General features: G+C 44.0%; 2 protein-coding genes across 2 annotated transcripts; one reads left to right on the top strand and one right to left on the bottom strand.

Annotated features, from left to right (window-relative positions):
* The first annotated feature begins 8,657 nt into the window (after positions 1–8,657).
* Positions 8,658–20,612, top strand: LOC127529227 (uncharacterized). The gene is given in 8 exon segments (XM_051932230.1): positions 8,658–9,181; positions 11,656–11,869; positions 14,018–15,084; positions 15,087–16,404; positions 16,782–18,521; positions 18,621–18,870; positions 19,642–20,277; positions 20,523–20,612. Coding segments are annotated over 8 exon segments (5,730 nt in total). The 5' UTR covers positions 8,658–8,766.
* Positions 20,613–20,926: 314 nt separating this feature from the next.
* LOC127529226 (uncharacterized protein F54H12.2-like) lies at positions 20,927–22,231 on the bottom strand. The gene has a single exon (XM_051932229.1). It carries the CDS (start codon positions 22,229–22,231, stop codon positions 20,927–20,929), a length of 1,305 nt encoding a protein of 434 aa, XP_051788189.1.
* Positions 22,232–22,558: the final 327 nt, after the last annotated feature.

Raw genomic sequence — 22,558 nt, 5'->3', positions numbered from 1 at the left:
ATAAAAAGAGGCACGCTTAGCAACTTTTGAGGTGAGAAGTCAGGGAAAATGTGAATTATGTTATTTTCAAATATAATCTCTTGTTTCTGTCTGAGAAGTGACATTACATTTAATTTAGATTGTAACTTCTCGAAGCGCACAATAAAAGTCCCATGCTTAGAGTTGTTCGATCCCCATATGCGATAAGCTGCAGCTATCTCGGTGTCCTCTCCAATTATTTTGGAGAATAGTTCAGCTACAAATTTCACTGGGTTTGGGCTTTCACCATTTTCAGGTAGTCGTTCAATTCTAATATTATTCCTTCTGCATCCATCTTCCAGAGCAGCAAGTCTGTCTCCAATTTTTTTGCATTCGAATTTGCAGCTGTTGCTTTTCCATCAGCTGTGGATGCTAGATTTTCGGCTGTTTCAATTTGAGTCGTGAATGTCTGCTTAACATCCTCCAGCTGATCGGCAAATGTCCTCAGTTTAGACGCATTTTCCAGAATGTGCTCCTAAATTTTTTCCAGCATACATTTAAAGGCCGCCTCAAAATGATTATATACGCGTTTCTCCGAGTTTTTATTATCCTGCCGCAGCTCTTGCAGCTCCCGCAGCAATGTCTCACTTGTATTCTCGCTTGTCTTCTCGTTTGTCTTGAGCATACTATTTATTTCTTTCTTTATATCAGTCTTTATCTCTTGCTTGAGCTCAGCGATCATCACCTTCATTTCGGACAGATCATTTCTGCTTTCGTGCACTGTAGGTGAAGCTGCGGGCTCTATTACAGCCGATGTTCCCGGCTCGCGAGGAGTAGGTGAAAGCGCGGACTGCAAGGCCTTTTCCAGTTTCAAGTGGTCTTCTCCAATCGGCGAGCTATCGTGACCTGCATCACTTGCGCATTCACTCCCAATTTTGCTCTCAATTGGAGATGATGCAGCGGACCATGGTCCAGAGGAGTCTGGGCTTTCGCCTGTCTGCTCCAGGTCAGTCTCTGATAGGCTGTACCTTGAACTTGGACTTGCCTGTCTAGGCTTGGATGTATCTTTAGGTTTCTTTTCTGTTTCTTTCTGACCCCCTTTCTTGACGACCATGTTTATATATGCTTGCATATACTTTAACAGAACCCTCGGATTGGATAAATACAGGATACCTCGGAAAAATAAGAAATAATAAGAAATAATAATACTGCTGCTCACGGAGCTCAGCTTCAGACGTTCATCTCCCGCAATGGATGAGACCAACTCGAGTTTGAGCAATTTTAAGTTGATCGGTCTGTTATTGTTTGTTTTACAGGTAAAATTCCTTTACAATGAGTATCTTTACAATGAAATTTTCATTACAACAAAGTATTTTTATGGTCCTGACAGTTTCCCCATATGACACAAGTCTATAGAAATCTTGTTACTATGAAGTACATTCAGCAGATACTTTCATTACAACGAAGTGCCCAAAAGACCTTGAAATGCTTGAATGAATCATCCACAGAGCAGTTAGTTCTGTGGTCGCAGCTCAGTTGTGCACAATGATCCCCAAAGAGAAACATTGTAAAAAAAAAAAATTCTTTCTTTGAACTTTTCTCATACTGTTTTTTTTTTTTTTTGCTGTTTTTGTTTTTAGTGGTTTTCAGTGATACCTTTTGTTTATTGCTCATCAACATTTGAAAAACATCCATTGGAATTTAACTCATTGTGACCCTCTTATAGAAACGGAAGACATGAAAAAACAATAACAGTTCATACTGTATTAGAAAAAAAAAACTTTCGGAATTTTGCCATCGAAACTGCCAACTTTCTTCAAAGACAGAGCAAAAAAAGAAGAAAAATCTCGGGTTGCAAATGTATGCGAACTGCTGCATTTGAAGATGCTGAAAAAGCCATTTTTATGTGGTTCAGTGATGCTCGTTCAAGAAACATTCCTATTAGTACAGCACTCATTCAAGAAAATGTGATTTTTCTAAATTCTCTTGGGACCTTCCCCAACTGGACAACACGCCGAAGAGCATCCCGAAGTGTTATCACCACGTCTGTGGAAGACTGTTTATCTGTTGCCAGGGCAACAGCATGCTCACAGCTCAGCTGCAGCTCTTCACTGAAGCAAACAGAAAAGATCTCGATGGGTGATGCAAGGAACATTGTAAATGCAGGGAACAGTATTACTTGGGCACTAACCTAGCCACAACCCTGCCTGACTGCTGTCTCTGAGTATAGGAGAGTGGCAGATCACGCTACAATAAATAACTGTGCTGTTCCTGTTTCAAGCTGAATAAAGCTGGTTTTGCTAAAGTACTGAGACTCAGCCTCGTGTTTTAGGGTGTAAGACAGGGACTTATAGCGCGCCCATGGTCTTTTAGGATTCGCTTCTGTGGCGCTTCACTGCAGCGCTGTGAGCCTGCTGTTGCCCTGCCCCGATAACGGACAAACAATCTTCCACAGACGCGGCAATCACGCTTCAGAAGCAATGGTAACCTTAAGGTTGCCCCTGCAGTTCCAGATCTCTATGTTCTACCACCTGAAGCCTCGCTTACTGTATAAAGCTTGTGTACACAAGTAGTTATATGCATGGACTTTCTGTCACTATGATTTATGACCTTTAAGCCCCGCCCCCTTTGGACTTTGGACCGGAAGTCCCGCCCTTCGGAGGTTAGACCGGAAGTCCAGCCCCTTCACTCTGATTGGTGGATTTGAAGGACACGCCCCTTTACTCTGATTGGTGGGTTTGATGGACGCGCCCCTTTACTCTGATTGGTGGATTTGAAGGACGCGCCCCGCCCCTACAACTGTTTGCCCCCCACCCCCACCACCTGTTTACCCCCTCCTTGAACCCGCCCCTTAACTACCTGATTGGTGGATTTGACGGTTGGGTACCCCTTCCTTGAACCCACCCCATCCACCTGTCAAGAGCAGCCCCCCTTCTCCCAAAGACAAGTCCAGGCCTGTTGGTAGCTCACTGCTCTTGAAGACACACACACGAGCGTTTCAAGGGGCAGAGCCGCCGGTCTCTACTGTTTTGGGTAAGATCTCCTGTATCTATGATTTAAAATATCTATCCTTTACTTTAATACATGTAAACCGTTTTTTATTTGATCTAAGTCAAGCATAGAGAAACCGTCCACGCTGTTAGCAGGCAGGAGTCTGGGTCTTGCCTGCTTCTGTGTGAGGTCGAAGCCCCAAGCCGGCAAGCTCGGAAATAGAAGTTGCCGGCTCTCTGTCTGTACAGAGACTGACTGAGCGCACCCGTTAGATCCAAACTGACAGCCCCTGTGTGTAAACCACACCTCCTCCAATCCCAGGCGTTGGGGAGGTGCATTTTACAGCTCCTAGGTAACAGGTTAGGGGAAGGAGGGGAGCGATGCACAGCTCCTAGGCAACAGATGGCGTCCGAAGTGAAAATTGACCTTACCTTGCGGAATGCCGCTTGTAAAACAGATGAGACATTAAGCGTGTCGGTTAAAATGATTGTAAATATTTGGTATCAGAAAGCACTTACAAATTCCGGTCAATCTTTGCCAAGCTAAGGGTATGTGTGAGGTGAGCGCTTTTACAGATCCTAGGTAACAGATTGTGTCCTGACCTTTAAACCCATCTCGGAGCGTCCGACGTGAAAATTGGCCTTGCCTTGCGGAATGCCGCTTGTAAAAGAAATGATGTTTTTGGACATTCCAAACAAACGGGGCAACAGGGTAACTGGGCATTACAAGCGTGTCCGGTTAAAATGTTTGTCAAATATCTGCTATTAGAAATCATTTACAAAAATACCGCTCTTTTCTCAATAAAAAGAGTGGCTTTTACAATCAAGCACATATCTTAGCTCGCCCTGAGAACAGCAAGATGAATTTCACGACTTTTTAAATGAAGTATTCTTCAAACGACTAGAACTAAATGAATAATAATTGTCGTTTATACAGGATTCCCCGCAGAAAGCGGTCTGTCTCCGAATCATGGTAAGTCCCTTTCATGATTCTTATAAGCGTTAAATGAGCATATTTAAAAAAAAACGGAATTTTGAATCCTTACATTTCTTCCTTAGAAATATACATTCAAGCCGGCTTGGAAAGCGGTAAGAGCCTTTTTAAAAATGATAGATGTTTACAAAGTGCATGTGTAAGAGTGCACGTATTTGGTTATGATCAGTTTTTCAGTCCGTCTGGTGAGATTATAAATGGGCATGTTTCTATCTATCTGTAACGTTCACGAAATTATAAAGTTTGTTGTAAAAATATGAGTGTTTGAATCCTTTAATTTTTTATCTTTAGAGAATTATATCCCCTTAGAGTCTCCGATTTATTATACGGTTTCAGGTAAGACCCGACGTGAAAATTGGCCTTGCCTTGCGGAATGCCGCTTGTAAAAGAAATGATGTTTTTGGACATTCCAAACAAAGGGGCAACAGGGTAACTGGGCATTACAAGCGTGTCCGGTTAAAATGATTGTAAATATTTGGTATGAGAAAGCACTTACAAAGAAGAAAAAAGATCAACGTGCGTTGTTCCTGTAGCACTGAATGAGCTCACCCGCTCTAACATCACCCCTCCCCCCCATCTGAATCTCTTCTTTCAGTACATGTGCCTTCCCTGTTTATTTATATATCTCTCCCTGTCTGTCTCCCTATTACGCAGTGCTCATCTGTCTGTGTGTTATGGATCTTAAAAATAACAGTTATAAGGACAGTTGTTCCTGTTAATTGCAGTCTCAATTGTTAAAAAAATATTTTAAAAGGAGCATCCCACATGAAAATATAACGATCTCATTAACTGACAGTGCATACCAATTTATAAATTTTATGTCCGTTTGAGGTTAAAAAGAAAAAAAAAAAAAGCAACATTTTATCCCTAGCGGGGAATCGAACTCAGGTCTGAGAGGGGGCAGAGCTGTTGTGCTCTAAGAGGCAAATCTTAACACGCTACGCCACAGAGGCTATTGTATTGTCCTTGACGCTTTTGTAAAAGTGTTTATTTGATCTTTGGAACTCGGGCTTTACACGTTCTATAGTTTATGCCTACTACATTTTGTAACATTTATTACTAAAATATGACAAAGTTTCTGTTTTAACAATGTGTTTACACAGATTACTTTAGAATAATGATCTCTTATTTCCACTGTAAAACTCCACTTCACTCCCACATAATCAATCAAGGCGTGAGCTGGGAAAACTTCGCTCACGTTCTAAGTCGGTGGGGGGATGGAATAGCCGGCTGCTGGCAGCTTCAGAGCGTCAGAGCGTCAACGCGCTTGTGTGTGCGCGAGCTTGGGCACGCGCTGGTGTCCGAAGCTTTCATTCATTGCGCTAAATGTATTTATTTTAATACCTTCTAGATTTCCAAAGTCCGGGCGACTTGTAAACGTATCCAGTGTATTTGAATAGGTTTAAGGGACTTGTATCTTAAGAACTAGGCTGTCTGTTTTGATAATTTTTTACCCATGTTGGTGTAGGGATTGAGGTTTGTTATAGTGTTTCAGGTAGTTACAAAATAACCTATTTAGTTCGAGAGGCTGTCTAGCTAACGTAAAATAGATTTTTTTTTTATGGACAAGCATCTAGTGGAATAGAGTCTGCAGGTTGATAATGCATGAGCTGTGGGTGTGTGGATTGCTTGATTTAAAGAGAGCACGCCTGTTTTTTAATGAAGCGCCGCAAACTTTGGAAGCTTAGAATTTTTGTTTTTTGTTTTTGCTTTAGAAGCTAGTCCTTTACAGAGTGAAGAAGTTTCTCAAAGGGCATCCTCCGGGTTGACCAATCGCAGTAAGTGTCATTTCAGTTTATCGAAGAACTGTTGAAGGCATACATTGTGAAATGAGGCCTTTAACTAAAAAGTTCATACGTTTTATTTACAGGCCCCAGTCCCCCGGGTATTTTAACGCACGTGCTGGACGGATCAGAAAATATAAACTTGTATCGTAACTGGCAGAATCTACAAACACCTCCAACCTCTGAGAGAGGCGTTCAGTATTCTCCGGCACCCTCAGGGAGTGGCGTTCAGTATTCTCCGGCGCCCTCTGGGGGCGGCGTTCAGTATTCTCCGGCACCCTCTTTTTCTAATAGGCGGACCCCTTTGTCGGCGCCGCTTCACTCTGAACACGGATATCGGCTTATAAACCGCTATTCCCTTCGTCCTGACTACCAGCAGAGACATCGACAAAGACTGGAACAACTGACCGTACAACTTCGCCAATTACTGGCGGACTTTGTAGAATTGGAGGCTCCTGTGTACAACTCCACACCCGAAATGTGTTTAGACTTGATGCATATGAATGCCTTTTACATCCATCTAACCCGTAAATAAAGGAGCCGTTTTATATTTATGAAAATATTATTATTCTGTGTTCATAATTGTATATTATATTCTGTGTTCATAATTGTTGCCTTTGATTAAATTTAGGTCATGCCTGAAAACAGCTCTAGCGGAAGCAGCGACGACAGTGGCAGTGAGTGTGAACATCCTGAAGGGCGTAAAGGTAGGAAAAGACTGTCCAGTGAAAACCTGAGACTATTAAAAGAGATGTCTGATAACTTAGAATATTCCATAAAGCCCCCTAAAATTCCCACCCCTCCGCGATCTCCTCAAATGGTTCAGTCACCACATCCGGTGACACATCCGATCGACAATTTTGATCTCATTAATAATGCGCTCCAGGTTCTAAATTATGATGAAATAGCCGTACTTAACGTTCTGCTGGAGCTTTTGAAGAATACCTCTTCTGAGGCCGGAACGTCTTTAGGTCCGGCTCAACAACCTAAGACCCCACAACCTTCTACTTCACGTACCTCTGGGACAAGTAGTTCCCCGCTTCGACACCACCCTGTCAGCGAAGCGTTAATACATCCTTCTACCTCGCAGCAGCACATGCCTGCCGATGAATTAACAGGGTCGGATACTTCCAAAGCAGACTCTCCACAGCCCTCTACCTCGCATCAGCACTCGCCTGCCGATGAATTAACAGGGCCGGATACTTCCAAAACAGACTCTCCACAGCCCTCTACCTCGCATCAGCACATGCCTGATGACAATTTAACAGGGTCGGATACTTTAACTCCTCAGACAGGCTCCGGAGTGACTAAGCCGTCCGGGGTAATCTCGAGTCTCAACTCTCCACAGTCCTCTACATCACATACGGTCAATCCTTCCTCTCCAGACCCGTCAGTAAACTCCCCGCAGCCCTCAACTTCTATAACGGAGCGTCCAAAATTTAACAATATCGAGATTAGACACCGTTTCAATTTTTCTGAGGCCTACACACTCGATTCATTCGCCGAAGTTTTTAATCATATACATGAGACCCTTCAACAAATATTAGACAGTTTTACGAGCACTTTGGATCCTAGGGATCTAGTGCAGTTAGAATTACAGGCCGAATGACTCAACCCCAGCGTTTTTTCCCTAATCCCCGCGGGTATGCTTTCTGTGGAGGATTTTTTTAATCAAATTGAATTACTTCTTCAGAGCCACGCTATCTATTTTAGCCGATTCCAGTCTGACGCTAATCGTTCAGGTAGTCAGGGTTCCATCTGGGGGATCTAGGCGTAAAGCCCGTACTCTTTTCAACGATATAATCGTTCAAAAGAAACGGAAACATCTATGGATCTCCTTCAACCCGGATGATCAGTGTTGTTTTGCCAGATGTTTGCTGGCTGTATTAAACGATAGGTTCAGAAACAATCAGAAATTGTGTGAACAAGAGGCTTGTCGAATACACGTCAGGGTCGGATTAATGACGGATCAGAAAGTAACGTTTTCAGATATTGAAAAGTTTGAGAGTTTAATGGGAATAAAAATTATCGTCTGGTACCGGGAACCGAGCACTAGCGCTTTTTTAAAATTTGAAACATCCAGGGCCAGAAATACAAAGATGGCTTTCCTGTTTTTGCATCACGAGCATTATTATGGTATTTTGAATCTAAAAGGCTTTCTGAGACTACATCTGCGATTTTTGCTACACGGGGTATTCTAATCCGTCACGACATCGTTGTGAGCAGCACTGTGACGTCTGTTTATCTACAGACTGTCAAAGGGTTGACGGGGAGGCTTTTCGATGTGCCGAGTGCCATCGTTTCTGTCGATCAAGGCTTTGCTTCAAAGTCCACAAAACGCGCAAATGGAATGAAAAGACGCGCAGGTCTGAAAGTATCTGCGACGTCCATAAAGTCTGCCCCCTCTGCAAACTGAGATACAGCTTGAAATCTGATTCAAAACCTCACAAGTGTCGAGCCAAACACTGTCGAGTTTGTAGAATGGTCCTGAAAAAATCGGATGAAAATCATCAATGTTTTATTCAATGTTTACCGCAAAGACCGCTCCAGGAAAAGTACATGTTCTATGATTTTGAGTGTCGTCAAGATGACGGCATCCACGTCCCCAATTACATTCACTGCATGCATTGGAACAGTCAATCGTGGAGTTGGGCCGGGGAGGACTGCGTCACAAAGTTCTTCCACAGATATCAATGTCCGAAATACCAAGAGTACACGTTCATAGCTCATAATTCTAAGGGGTATGACGGCTATTTCCTAATGAAATATTTCGTCGAGAGCGGGCAAACTCCGACGGTTACACTCAAGGTTGTAAACTAATTTGTTTTATAGAAGAAGATTATGATTTGAGATTTATCGACTCGTTGAGCTTCTTAAAACTCCGCCATTGCCGGTCCCAAGCCCGGATGAAAAAGGAGGAGGGTTGGACGTTGGGCTAGCAACTCCACCCCATAAAACTCTAACTGCTATAGAAACGGCAAAAAGAGAAACAGAGACTAACTTCCTGGGAAATGAAGGATCTCCGACAACTCGGAGACATATGACGCTAGAGGGTGAAAGCCGGAAGGAAGCCATCGAGCCGACCAACCTTCTTTCGACCAGGAGAACCCTTATCGGTACATGGAATGTCAGGACCATGTACGAGACAGGAAAGACGGCACAGGTAGCTGCCGAGATGAAAAAGAACAACCTGATCATGTTGGGTATCAGTGAAACCAGATGGACAGAAGTCGGACAGAGAAAACTGAAGACAAGAGAACTGTTGCTGTACTCTGGGCATGAAGAGAATAATGCAACCCATACGCAGGGAGTAGGCCTCATGTTGTCCAAACTAGCACAGAAGGCGTTGATTGGATGGGAGGCACACGGCCCCAGAATCATCACAGCATCCTTCAGAACCAAACACAAGAAGATAAAACTCAAAGTCATCCAGAGTTACGCTCCAACTAATGACTCTGATCCATATTACTAACCGAGAATGCTAAACCGGATGGACGCAGGGACATCCGGCCATGGGCCGTAGCCGCAAAAAGACGTACTGCGCAGGCGCCCCAAGAAATGAGGCGCCGCGAGAGGCGGACAAGACCACAGAAAAAAGGAGTGAGCACAGAAAAAAGGAGTCAAACGCAGGCGACGCACACAGCGCCGCACGAGCAAAACACCCCCCCCACACACACACACACAAGCAACGGACGGGACACACACAAAGAGGACGATTCAACAAGCCCCTGGCACACAAAAAAAAAAGAGCCCGCAAACCCCCCCCACACACACACACAAGCAACGGACGGGACACACACAAAGAGGAGGATTTAATCCCATTGCACACGAAACGGGACGCACACAAAGAGGAGGATTCAACAAGCCACAAGCACACAAAAAAAAAGAAGCCGCGAGCACCACACAAAGCCCATTGGACACGAAACGGGACAGACTACGGACATAGCACACGAAACGTACACAAAAACGACGATTCAGACCCACGACCACAGTAACATAAATAACAAATGACACACAAAGCCCCATTTCTAAATGAACCGTCCGTATTAAACATACGTCATCTCAACACGTTCACAATATGCAGCATAGGTAGATCTCATTACAATGAGGCACTATTAACCGTTCAACCGCAGAAAAGGCTCCATATTAACAGTGAGTGCGATCCTCCTTATTACTTATCCATATTTCTCACGCTCAAGAACAAACAAGTCATGAATTCACGATCACAGGTACAAATCGATACCACTCGGATAACGGGACCAAACACAATTCACACTATGCAGCATAGGTGGATCTCATTACAATAAGGCTCTATTAACCGTTCAACCGCAGAAAAGGCTCCATATTAACAGTGAGTGCAATACTCCTTATTACTTATCCATATTTCTAGAAGAAAAAATGTCTCGGCTCCAAAAACGCAAAGCTCAACTAAAGCTTCTAACTAACGATGTACCTAAAAGTAAAAACTTTATGAACTGCATTAGATCCTACAATAGTTCATTTGCTTTTGCATCTACCGGAGTAAATATCAGGCCACCAAAAGGCAATGGCCCATACTGCTTTCGCATATGTGCACAAATACTGAATCGCATTGGAACAGTGCACCCTGAAACAAATCAACAGCGCAAATATGCACAAATCTACATCCTAGATCCACATGACGCAATCTATCAATCAAACTGCTGCATCGCAACAGGCATGGATTCAAAACGAAACACCTCCCGTCTCAGACATACGTTAACGGCAAGGAAGGCTACAACGGGCTTCTCACACAGCACAGGCAAATCGATTACAGCTCCAAAACAACACGTCCCAAATACTACACATGCAACAACGCACCTCTCAAATGGCACAAGCAAAACATACACCAGGAAAATTCATTCGGATTAATGAATGTCATTTGCAATCATTGTCATTCAGTTCACTTCCCTGAAGAAACAACTGGCAATACAAGTAATACATTTACACGTTGTTGTCAAAAGGGTCAAATTAGACTGCCTCCTTTACATTCATATCCTGAATATCTACAGAAGCTTCTAACTAACGATGTACCTGAAAGTGAAATCTTTATCAACTGCATTAGATCCTACAAATCGGTATCCACTATGAACATTAACGGTGGCACTGCACGTGACATCCGTCTTGCAAAAATGTTAATTATTGATGAATGTACAATGGCATCCAGTCACTTACTCAACACCATTCATAAACTTCTACAAACGTTTATGAATAATAATATTCGCTTTGGAGGAAAGGTACTTTTATTAGGAGGAGATTTTAGACAGTGCTTAGCTATTCTTCCACATGCCATGCGCTCAGCTATTTTTCAGTGCACCTTAAAATACGCAGACAATTGGCATTGCTTTCAAAAGATACAGTTAGTAAAAAAGATACGATGTCCAGAACCAGATCATAACAATTGCTTATTACAACTGGGAAATGGTACACTCACCAATACAGATGGACTTCACCCACATATTATTACAATTCCTCAAGCCTTTATCTGCGACGACTTATTGACAGACGGATTTGCAACAGCAATCTCATTAGACCAAATGCCCCTTTTAGCACAACGCACTATATTATGTCCAAAAAATATTAATGTGGAAAACATAAATACCCAAGTCATTCCATTACTTCCTGGAGAGACACAACTCTTTCTAAGCTCTGACAAACTTGACTCTGATCACAACAATAACCATCTTCATTGACATTACAAGTTCTGACCTGGAATTACCTTTTACACTTAAACGGCATGTACAAAGAAATTTTCAAATAAACCTTTACACTGTGCCACACACTTTATTGTTTGCTTTCTATTTGCATCATCTACACCTTCACACTATTCTATATCTCATTCATACATCACGCTCTTTGTCATTCCCAACACCAGGGGTTGGCGAGCGAAGCGAGCTGGGGGCGGAGCCCCCTAGTGAAAAAGAAAAGGACCAGTTCTACAACAGACTGCAGAAAATCGTAGAGACATTTCGAGCCAGAGACATTGTCATCCTTATGGGAGACTTCAACGCCAAGATCGGACCCGACAATACAGGATTTGAAAAAGTCATGGGGATCCACGGGCTGGGAGTGATGAACGATAATGGAGAGAGATTTACGGAACTGTGTGCGCTCAATAACCTGGGGCCTCATGTATAACGCCGTGCGTAGAACTCACACTATAACATGGCGTAAGCACAAAAGCGGGATTGTGCGTACGCACAGAAAAATCCAGATGCAGGAATCTGTGCGCACGCATACTTTCACGTTCTTCTACTACATAAATCCCGATTTGCGTGAAAAGTAACGCACGTGCACGCGCCTTCTGTCCCGCCCCAACTCCTCCCAGAATTACGCCTCTTTGAATATGCAAATCAATATAAATAGCCTTCTGTGAAAAGACAATGGGAAACGCACGGGAGAAAATATAAGAATTTCAGCGAATACCAAGTGGAGGCAAATGAAAAACGTACTATTTGTTGGTTTAAACAGTGGTATAATCAACAAAAGGAAGTTGGTCGAGTGACAGTGTGTCGGAGAAACTCGAAGGCTCAACTTCACAAAGTCGCACAGTGCCCGAAATAAAAAAGAAATCACATATCAAAGTCGCCGTGAAAAAGCGAGTCGTAGCCCACCGTCTGAGTGTCATATGAAAGCTTATTAGGGTACAGACAAAAAAAAAGGCACACAGTGGGGAAAAAAGCACGAAATGTCAACTTTAATCTTGAAATTTCCACTTTAATCACGTAGTTTATTTTGCCATTAAAGTAGAACATCTTAAACTTCATCTTAAAATCGTTTAATTTACTAGTTTCTCAAATCCTATTGTAACTAAAGTGGCATGTTAAATGCTTTGTTCTGTATTTGATCTTCTATGTGCTCTATGTGTATGAATCACTACCTGCTTTTTAAACGGGCTTTCTCTTTCTCCGACGGGACACATACTCCATTACATTCTTGATATTACAGCTCTCTGAATAATTAAAATACTGAGATGTATACGTGATATCTTTTTCATGATGATAGGAATGAAAGCATGTTATTAAACATGAGAACACGGTGGCGCAGTGCTTGTTCATGTCTCACGCAAGAGGCTTGCTGCGCCATGGCGCAACCTTCAGTTAAATAATTTATCACAGCAGTACTGTCTCTTTCAAACGTACTAACCTCCAATTCCTGTCCTTACTTTTCTTTCTCCAAAAACTCAATCGCCACACAATAAGCTATGTAATAGACGTGAAGCCATCTGTAAGCTTAGAACTTCGATTCTTCAAAACTTTTAAGGAACATTGAAATATCTTAGTAGTAAGTGTTTAATTATTATATCCGTCTATCTTTCCAGTGTCGCGTCAGCACCAGCAATAATACAGCGCAAGGCAGGAACAATTACTGAACTAGCTAGCGCTGCGGCACCGTGTCCTCACATGTTTAATTATTAACAATACAGATTATTTAAATGAAGTTAAAGTTTTATCTGTATAATATAATCAACATGTTTTGCTGCATTTTGTCTTAGAAATGAATACCGTCATCACATGTAAATACGCGCTTTATAAAGTGGCGCAGGTTGTGCAATATTATAACTGTAGTGCAAGTTTACAGTGGGGTAATTGTACTTATAAGTCCAAATATTTCTACAAGGAGCACTTGATGGACTGATTTAGTGTGTTTAGAGTTCTTGGGATGAAGCTGTTTCTAAACCGCGAAGTCCGTACAGGGACTAAAGCGTTTGCTGTGGCTCAGGCAGCATCTGCTTCATGCTGTGTACCGATAATTCTGTTTCCAATCAGCTGCTGCTGTGATTTCCCACTCAGATACAGTAATATAAATACTCCGAGTGGTACAGTGAGAGTAATGTGGAAAAAGATGATCTGCTGTGGCAGCCCTTAACGGGATCAGCTGAAAGAACATGCAGTGAGAGTTACAACGCTAAAGCAGTTATGGTATTTGGAATACTATGGCTATTCCCTGGACCATTATATTGCTACAGGTTAATTACAATCAGATGCATTACACTAATAAACAATATGCAGTTAATTTCAGTGTATTTATAAAGCCGCGCCAGGAATGTGGATTTAAGAAAGAAAGAGTGATCACACAGGAACAGTAGCACTGCTTTGACGCTGGGTGCCGCCAGTCTGCAAAACCGGGCGGATAAATTGCGTACGCCAAGGAATGAGTTACCGTGGAAATGTGCGTGGCTTTACGCCAAGTTTAGGTTTTATACATCGCGATTTGAGCGTGGAAAGGTTCGTACGCAACATTTCTGTGCGTACGCAACGTTTATACATGAGGCCCCTGGTCATCGGAGGCAGCATCTTCCCTCACAAGAGGATCCACAAAAGCACCTGGGTATCACCAGATAGCTTGACAGAGAACCAGATTGACCACATCTGCATTTGCAAGAAGTTTAGAAGATCCCTTCAGGACGTTAGAGTTAGAAGAGGAGCAGATCTGGCTTCCGACCACCACCTAGTAGTAGCCAGCATACAGCTGAAGTTGAAGAAGAACTGGAAGGAAACAACACAGTGTAGAGTGAAGTACGATGTCAGCCGTCTGAAAATCTCCAACGTCAGGGAAGAGTTTCGACTTCAGTTGAAGAACAAGTTTGAGGTGCTACAAGAACGGCACCAGGAAGAGGAAGGAAGTAGGGTGCAGATCAGCTGGCAGGCAGTAAAAGAGACACTGAGAACAGCCTGTCAAGAAATGGTTGGAACGAAGAAACAACATCACAAAGAGTGGATCACAGCTGGGGCCTTGGGAAGAATAGAAGAGAGGAAACAGAAGAAAGCGGCAGTCAATAACAGCAGGACTAGGGCATCAAAAGCTACGGCCCAAGAGGAATACGCAGAAGCCCATAGAACAGTGAAGAAGAGCATTAGGAAGGACAAGAAAGACTTCATAGACGGACTTGCAGCTGAAGCAGAACAGGCAGTGTACAATGGTAACATGAAACAGTTGTATGACTCAACTAAGAAACTATCTGGGAAATACAATAGGCCAGAGCGACCCGTCAAAGACAAGGAGGGAAAGGCCATCACAGGACTAGAACAGCAGATGAATAGATGGTCTGAACATTTTGAGGAACTTCTGAACAGACCAGTACCACCAAACCCTCCAGACATCAACCCAGCCAACGAAGATCTCCCCATTAACTGCGGTAAGCCGACCAGAGAAGAGATCAGGAAGGCCATCACCCTGATGAAGAATGGGAAGGCAGCTGGACCTGACGACATACCAGCAGAAGCCCTAAAAGCAGACCTGGAAGCATCGGTGGAGATGCTGTACCCCCTTTTCGAGAAGATCTGGGAGGAGGAAGAGATACCGACTGACTGGAAGGAGGGTTACCTAGTCAAGCTTCCAAAAAAGGGGACCTAAGTAATTGTAACAACTACAGAGGTATCACACTCCTGTCAGTGCCAGGCAAGGTCTTCAACCAGATCCTCCTAGAGCGGATGAAGGACATCGTCGATCCACAATTACGAGATGAGCAAGCAGGTTTCAGGCAGAATCGATCATGCACAGACCAGATTGCAACGCTACGTATCATAGTCGAGCAGTCTTTGGAGTGGAATACACCGTTGTACATTAACTTTGTCGACTATGAGAAGGCGTTTGACAGTGTGGATCGAGGGACCCTGTGGAAGCTCCTCCGGCACTACGGCATCCCAGCCAAGGTGGTCAATCTGATCAAGAGCTCATATGAGGGAATAACCTGCAGAGTGATCCATGGAGGGCAGCTCACTAACAGCTTCCAAGTGAAGACGGGAGTCCGACAGGGATGCTTGTTATCCCCGTTCCTCTTCCTCATTGCTATCGACTGGATCATGAAGACATCCACTAGTGAACGCAGGAATGGAATCCAGTGGACCTTGTGGAGCCAATTGGAAGACTTAGAGTTTGCAGACGATCTTGCACTTCTTTCCCACAGTCAGCAGCAGATACAAGAAAAGACAAATGTGTTGGCAGCCACATCATCACAGGTTGGACTCAACATACACACGGAGAAGACAAAGATTATTAAGATCAACTCCAGCAGCAACAACCCAGTCACCTTAAATGGAAGTTCCCTGGAGGAGATACAGTCCTTCACCTACCTGGGAAGCATCATCGACCAGCAGGGTGGAACAGATACAGACGTCAAGGCAAGGATCGGCAAAGCAAGAGCCGCCTTTATCCAGCTCAAGAACATCTGGGCTTCCAGAGAACTAACCTTGACCACCAAGATCCGTCTGTTTAACACAAATGTGAAGTCAGTACTGTTGTACGGGGCCGAAACCTGGAGGACAACCAAAAACACCACCCGAAGAATCCAGACTTTCACCAACACCTGTCTCAGAAAGATCCTCCACATTCGCTGGCCAGACACCATCAGTAACACTAATCTATGGGAAAGGACCTGCCAACATTCAGTAGAAGCAGAAATCTGGAAGAGAAGATGATGATGGATGGGGCACACCTTACGCAAACCGCAAACCAGCATTACCAGACAGGCTCTCAGATGGAACCCCCAAGGAAAGTGGAAGAGAGGCCGTTCAAGAAACACCTGGCGACGCGACCTCGAGGCAGACATCACAAGGATGGGCTACACCTGGAGTCAACTAGAAAGAATGGCTCAGGACAGAAACCTCTGGAGATTTACCTTTGGCAGCCCATACCCCGGAAGGGGTGGAGGGCATAAGTAAGTAAGTAAGTGAGCTTCTTACCCATGAAACTGAGTGGGATGCCCAAAGCCCTGGGATTCCAGGCTCAAAAAGGATACTTTCCCCATTTCTTTAATACCGTTGAAAATCAAAATTACATCGGCCCGTACCCCGAGCCTAAATATTACGGCATTCAGCACATGATGAGCTGGGAAAAAGAGGAATTCTTGTCTTGGTATGATTCGATTAAAAGCGGCACCTTCAACTTTAGATGAGAAATGGCATACTATTGTAGAAACGACATGGTTATTTTGAGAACGGCGTGCATGAAATTTAGAGAGGAAGTGCTCAGGATCGGTAATATCGATCCTTTTCAGTGTATGACCCTAGCTTCTCTCTGCCTGTCCATGTACAGACAAAATTGCATGCCTGATAACGCGATTGGAATAATTCCGAGCGATCATTACAAAAGCACTCACAAAGCTTATTCTAACGCCTCTATTCAATGGCTGATGTTTCTTTCCGAGAAGGAAAATATAAACATTCGACACGCCCTGAATCACGGTGAAGTAAAGATGGGTTCCTTTTATCTAGACGACTACACCGAAGTTCAGGGCGTCCCGACAGCCTTTGAGTTTGCCGGATGCTTTTATCACGGCTGCCCCAAATGCTACGAGGTGTATGCTAAACATCCTCTCACGGGGGCGCCTTTTGCCGATTTGTTTAAGACGTTTGAAGACAAGCTGAAGGAATTGCATGAAAAATTTAATCTGACGGTTAGAGTGCTCTGGGAACATCAATGGGAAAGCATGAAAAAAGAAGACTCGGAGCTTCAGGATTTCTTGAGACGCTTTGAGTTTCCTGAACCTATCAATCCCCGTGATGCCCTGTATGGAGGGCGCACCAACGCTATCAAATTATATCATAAGGTTCAAGGCGACGAGCAGATGCATTATTACGATTTTACAAGTCTGTACCCTTACGTCAACAAAACAAAAACCTACCCGATCGGCCATCCAACCTTTGTTTTTGAGGACTTTGGGGATCTTAAACATTACTTCGGGCTCGTTAAAATCACCATGCTACCCCCTCGCAATCTGTATTTTCCGGTCCTCCCTTTAAGAATTTGCGGTAAATGGATGTTCACTCTGTGTCGTACGTGTGCAGAAACCCAAACAACCACCGGCCTTTGCCGTCACAATGACCGGGAAAGGTCTTTAACAGGAACCTGGTGCAGCGTCGAAATACTAAAAGCCTTAGATAAAGGGTATAGAGTTTTAAAAATACACGAGACATGGCACTATGAACAGAGCACCTCCGATTTATTTGCCGATTACATCAAAATTCATCTCAAAGGCAAACAGGAAGCCTCTGGGTGGCCCTCGTGGGCCCAGGACGAGGCCTCCCGCCGACGCTATGTTGACGACTATTTTATAAAAGAAGGCGTCTTATTGGAGAGTGAAAACATCGCCTCCAACCCCACTAAGAGACAAATTTCCAAATTATTTCTGAATTCTCTTTGGGGAAAATTCGGTCAGAAGCCTAATCAACCGACCACGACGTTTGTTAAACACACCCAAGAATTTTTCGATTACCTGTTCTCAGACGTGTATAGGGTGTCCTATTTTGGTTTTGTCAGTGACGAAATCGCTCAAGTGCAGTGGAGGTATTCGGATGACAGATACGTTCTACCCGGCCCCGTCAACGTGGTGATCGCCGCTTTTACCACAGCCTATGCCCGCCTAGAATTGTACAATGTGCTGGAACACTTAGGGTCGAGGATTCTGTATTATGATACAGATTCCGTTATTTTCACAGCCACGCCCGGGCAGTACACCCCGCCGCTCGGGGACTATTTAGGGGAACTCACCAGCGAACTAGATCCTGACGATTTTATAGAAGAATTTGTTTCTGGGGGTCCGAAAACGTACGCGTACAAAACGTTCAAAGGCAAGGTCTGCATGAAGGTAAAGGGCATTACTCTCAATCACGAAACGGCTCAAAAGGTAAACCTATACTCGCTAATGGATCTAGTGCATAGTTTTGTGGAACACAATCTCGCAAAAGAAATAACGGTTCAGGGCTCCCAGATTCATAGGAACAAAAAGAACCTGACGTTACAAATTCGTCCACTCAGAAAAAGATTCAGAGTGGTGTACAACAAAAGGGTGCTATTGCCCGATTTCACCACTCTCCCTTATGGATACTAAAGAGGGTTTTGACGTTAGACTTCAGCATCCGTTCTCAAAAATAGTCTCGGGACCCTCTTGTTCGGGCAAATCGCATTATGCGAAAAAGTTTTGGAACACGTGGACCATGTGCTTTCTCGTCGCCCCGACAATATAGTTTGGTTTTACAGCTGCTGGCAGCCTCTGTACGACGAGCTACTAGCCCGATTTCCCAAAATCAAATTTTTGGAGGGATTACCCGTCTCCTTAAGCGACGACGAACTACTGCCCCCTGACCGCGTTAACCTGGTGATCGTCGACGATTTGATGGAACAGGCGAGTCATAGCGAAGAGATAGAGCAGGCCTTCACAAAATATACTCACCACAGGAATCTGTCCATCATTTACTTGGTCCAAAATTTATTTTTTCAAGGCAAGAAAAGTAGAACGATAAACCTAAACGCCAATTACATTACCCTCTTTAAAAACCCTCGAGATAAATTGCAAATTACCAATTTAGCTCGTCAAATGTATCCTGGGAGGCTTAAATTTTTCTTGGAGGCCTTTGAGGACGCTACCAGACAACCTTACAGTTATCTGTTGGTGGATCTGAAAGCCCCTACGCCTGACGAATTTTGTTTACGTACCGGTTTGTTTCCTCCCGACTGGCCCGCGGTGTACGTCGTGAAAAGATAAAGCGGGCCATTTTCCCAGTATTTGAGAAAGAGCCGGCATGTCATGCAGAATAAAAAGAAATTTCCCTCTGCTCAAGGCCCTACACAGGGGTTCCTGTCGCCGAAGAAAAGCGGTGCTGAGCGAGGCTCCGGACGATTTAATTTACGCTCTGTCGGAAATAGCTCTCAATACTTTAAAAGGCCGCGTCCCCCTGACGTCCAGACATTTCAAGGTGCTGAAGAAGCATCGTTGCTCCGTTAAAAAACTCAGCGATAAAAAACTCACCGTTAAAAAGAAAAAAGTCCTTTTAAATCAGAAAGGGGGTTTTCTCGGTGCCCTATTAAGCGCCACCATTCCTTTCATTACTAGTTTAATAGGTTCGAGAGGATAAATATGGAATACACATGCAAGATGTACCTGGTCCCTCAACAGCAAATGGCTCAATGGCAACAGAAAGCCCCAGCTTCCCCCGACCTTTTAACCGCTACGGAAAGTGAACTGGATAAACAAATGAAATTCATACTCGAACGTAATGACTTGAGCGCCAAGGCAAAAGTAAAACTTTATATATCCGTCTTGCAAAGATACCTGACGTTTGTGAAAAAAGCGGATAAAGAAACCGGGCCTCTGACGCTATTGCTGCCAGCCGAGAGCAAAGAGGAGCCGCCGGGGGCTCTCAAAGAGCCTCCTAGTAACCCCGAAGACCGGGTGTACGACGAGATTTTGATAAGCACGCCGGATAAATCAAAGAAATACATCAAAATTATTTTACAGAAAATGTCGTATAACCCTAATATAACCTACTGGAATGGCTTGGGAGAGTTTGTGCTTCATGGAGAACCGTTACCCGGGACAAATATGTTCGATCTAATGCGGAACTTGACCGCCCGACACAACATTCCCTCCTATCGGAGACCTCGGGGGTGGAAAGAATTTGTTAAGGCCCTGGCCGGTTTGAACATTCCGGCCTCAGCCGTGCCAAATGCCGACACGAGAGAACTTTTAGAGAGTTTCAAACCCTCTGCCACTGCCGCTACTGCTGCCATGATCTCTGCTTCCGCTACACCTGTTGGCAAGAAAACCAAATCTCGCAAAAAGAATGAATGGATTCCATATTGAAATGTAATTATATTTTTGTTTAATAAAATATTACATTTGATTATACAGACTGTCTATTCTTTATTAAGATAATTACAGGCCATAGAACTTTGCATACAGGGTCGATCATGAAAACCTCTAGAAGTGTTCTTAGACAAGGTACTGACAAATTTTTGAACCATATAATCGTTTTTGGTGTCCTCGTTAAAATACAGGTTCATGACCTCTTGATAAGAGAGTCCTTTTCCTCTGTGGTGCAGGAAAAAATACAGTGTTACCCGCAGACGCTGGAAAACCAGCTTTGAAGCTGTCGGGTATGGTGAATAATTTCTTTACAGTTTCTGTTTAAAAAGCGGAATATTTCCTCAGGAAAATAGCTAAAGTCTGGCGGGGCTCCGTAAGAGTCAAAAAATTCACCAGTTCCGTCTTCTCTGAGATGTATCGCCAACCAGTGTTCTCTGGGTTGGTTTTGACGGTGAGTATTGATGATGATCATGGCCGGGAGATCCGTAAGTATTTTTTCAGGCAGTTCGTCGCACGCCAGCACTCCGTAAAACAGATTTTCTGTGTACGGATTACCGGCCAGGAGTTCCTCGATCTGCAGGGTGTTCATGCTTTTTTAGTAATCATAAAGGATGTTTCTTCTCTGGTTTATTTCAACAATGTTGTCAAAGACGGCGTACACTATCAGATTCACAGTATGGGGTAGGGGCTGTCGAAAGCGTATTTCAAATCTCATGTTCCCGGCTTTCACCAAGGAGAAATGGTCTCCGCATTCTTGATCGGGCGTCAAATCAAAGGCAAACAGGGTGTATCCCTGGGAGAAGTCAGAACGACTGATGGCTAGAGGCAGATCTTTCAAATGTTTTCCGGAGGCCAACAAGAGGTTGTAATATTCTCGAGCTGCGTTGTCATTAGCAAAATCGGGCTGAAAGGGCTTGGCTGGAATCTGCTCTCCGTCCATATACAAGGCCAGGAACTCCACCTGGTTATGCTTGAAATTGAAGGGGTTTCTGGTGTAATCCCCCGAAAAGGCCTCATTATCCACCAGACCTATGACCACGTACTTGGGCAGCTGTCCCAAGAACAAGTTCTCCTGATTGCTCACACGTATCCCGGCCGGCATACTGAGAACTTTCATATTCACTCTTTCCACGGGGTACTTGGCATTGGCGGTCGTGAGGGCGTGGGCGTGCCCTAATTTCACAGCCGCCGAAACTTTAACTTTCTTGACAAAAAGAGCGGCGGATAAAATGTTTACTTTGTAGCGTTTGGCATCTCCAGACATCAGACAGAATTCATTTTTGCTCCGCACCATTTTTATTCTGACGTCCACTCCGTTTAGAATTAATTTTTCTTGAAAAAATAGGTCGGAATGAATAGGACCGAGGAGTTCTACCGTTTTACCCTGGGCTGTATAACCGTTTCTTTTTTTGAATCCTTCATTCGGGCCGTCCAAGGCGGTGTTTTCATGTTCGTTGGCCGTGTCTTTGTAAAAAAGACCCGACGCAAATTGGAACCTGAGAGTTTCATTGCTGTAATTTAGCAGGCCCTCAAAAAGTGCCCTGTACGGATAAAGGCTGGAACTCTGTGATATTAGGCGGTCTCCGAGGGTCACGTCCACTTGTGAAAATAAAGCGGCTATTGGATAATTAACAAAGGCTACCTTGGCCACGGGGGCCGGATTAGTTCCGTCGGCGTTGACGATTTTGCATCGGATGTGTAGAAGCGTGTTGTTCAGATCCAAGTAGTCTTCACCGTTCCCAGTAATCAGAAACTCTAGCGGCGCGACTTCAGATAGAGCCGAGAGAGGGGGTACCTCGACGTAGATGCTTTTTTCTATGCTAGTCTGAGTATAGGGTACCGTAAACAAATCCAATTTGGATTTCACACACTCTTGAGACAGGCGATGAACGAAAGACATTTTGAGTTAAAAAATGTTTTTCGATTTCTTTTTTCTGCGGGACTTATCCTTGTGGCGGAGAGAAGAAAATGATGTAAAAGCTGAACGGCGCGTCTTTTTGAGGACGGGTCCGGCGCGTGACCCAGGAGGTCTCTTACGTTTAGTTTTCCTCATGACCATCAGCCCCGACCCCCCTTGATTTTCTTCGCTTCCTCGAGTCATAGCTCCGGACATGGCCCCCGCCACCACGTCTTTGACGATATTCTTGGCGGCTGATTTAATGTGTGGTTTGACGATTTCGAATCCTCTTTTCAAGAGAGGCAAAGCTCTTCTAAACAGGCCTCGAAA

Source organism: Erpetoichthys calabaricus, chromosome 9, assembly GCF_900747795.2.
Source record: "Erpetoichthys calabaricus chromosome 9, fErpCal1.3, whole genome shotgun sequence".
Classification (NCBI taxonomy): Eukaryota; Metazoa; Chordata; class Cladistia; order Polypteriformes; family Polypteridae; genus Erpetoichthys; species Erpetoichthys calabaricus.
Note: the sequence above shows the minus strand (reverse complement) of the source record. Positions and strands in the feature narration are given on the sequence as shown.

Excerpts from the sequence above, each read along its gene's own strand:
- LOC127529226 (XM_051932229.1), bottom strand. The coding sequence starts at position 22,231 with ATGTCTTTCGTTCATCGCCTGTCTCAAGAGTGTGTGAAATCCAAATTG.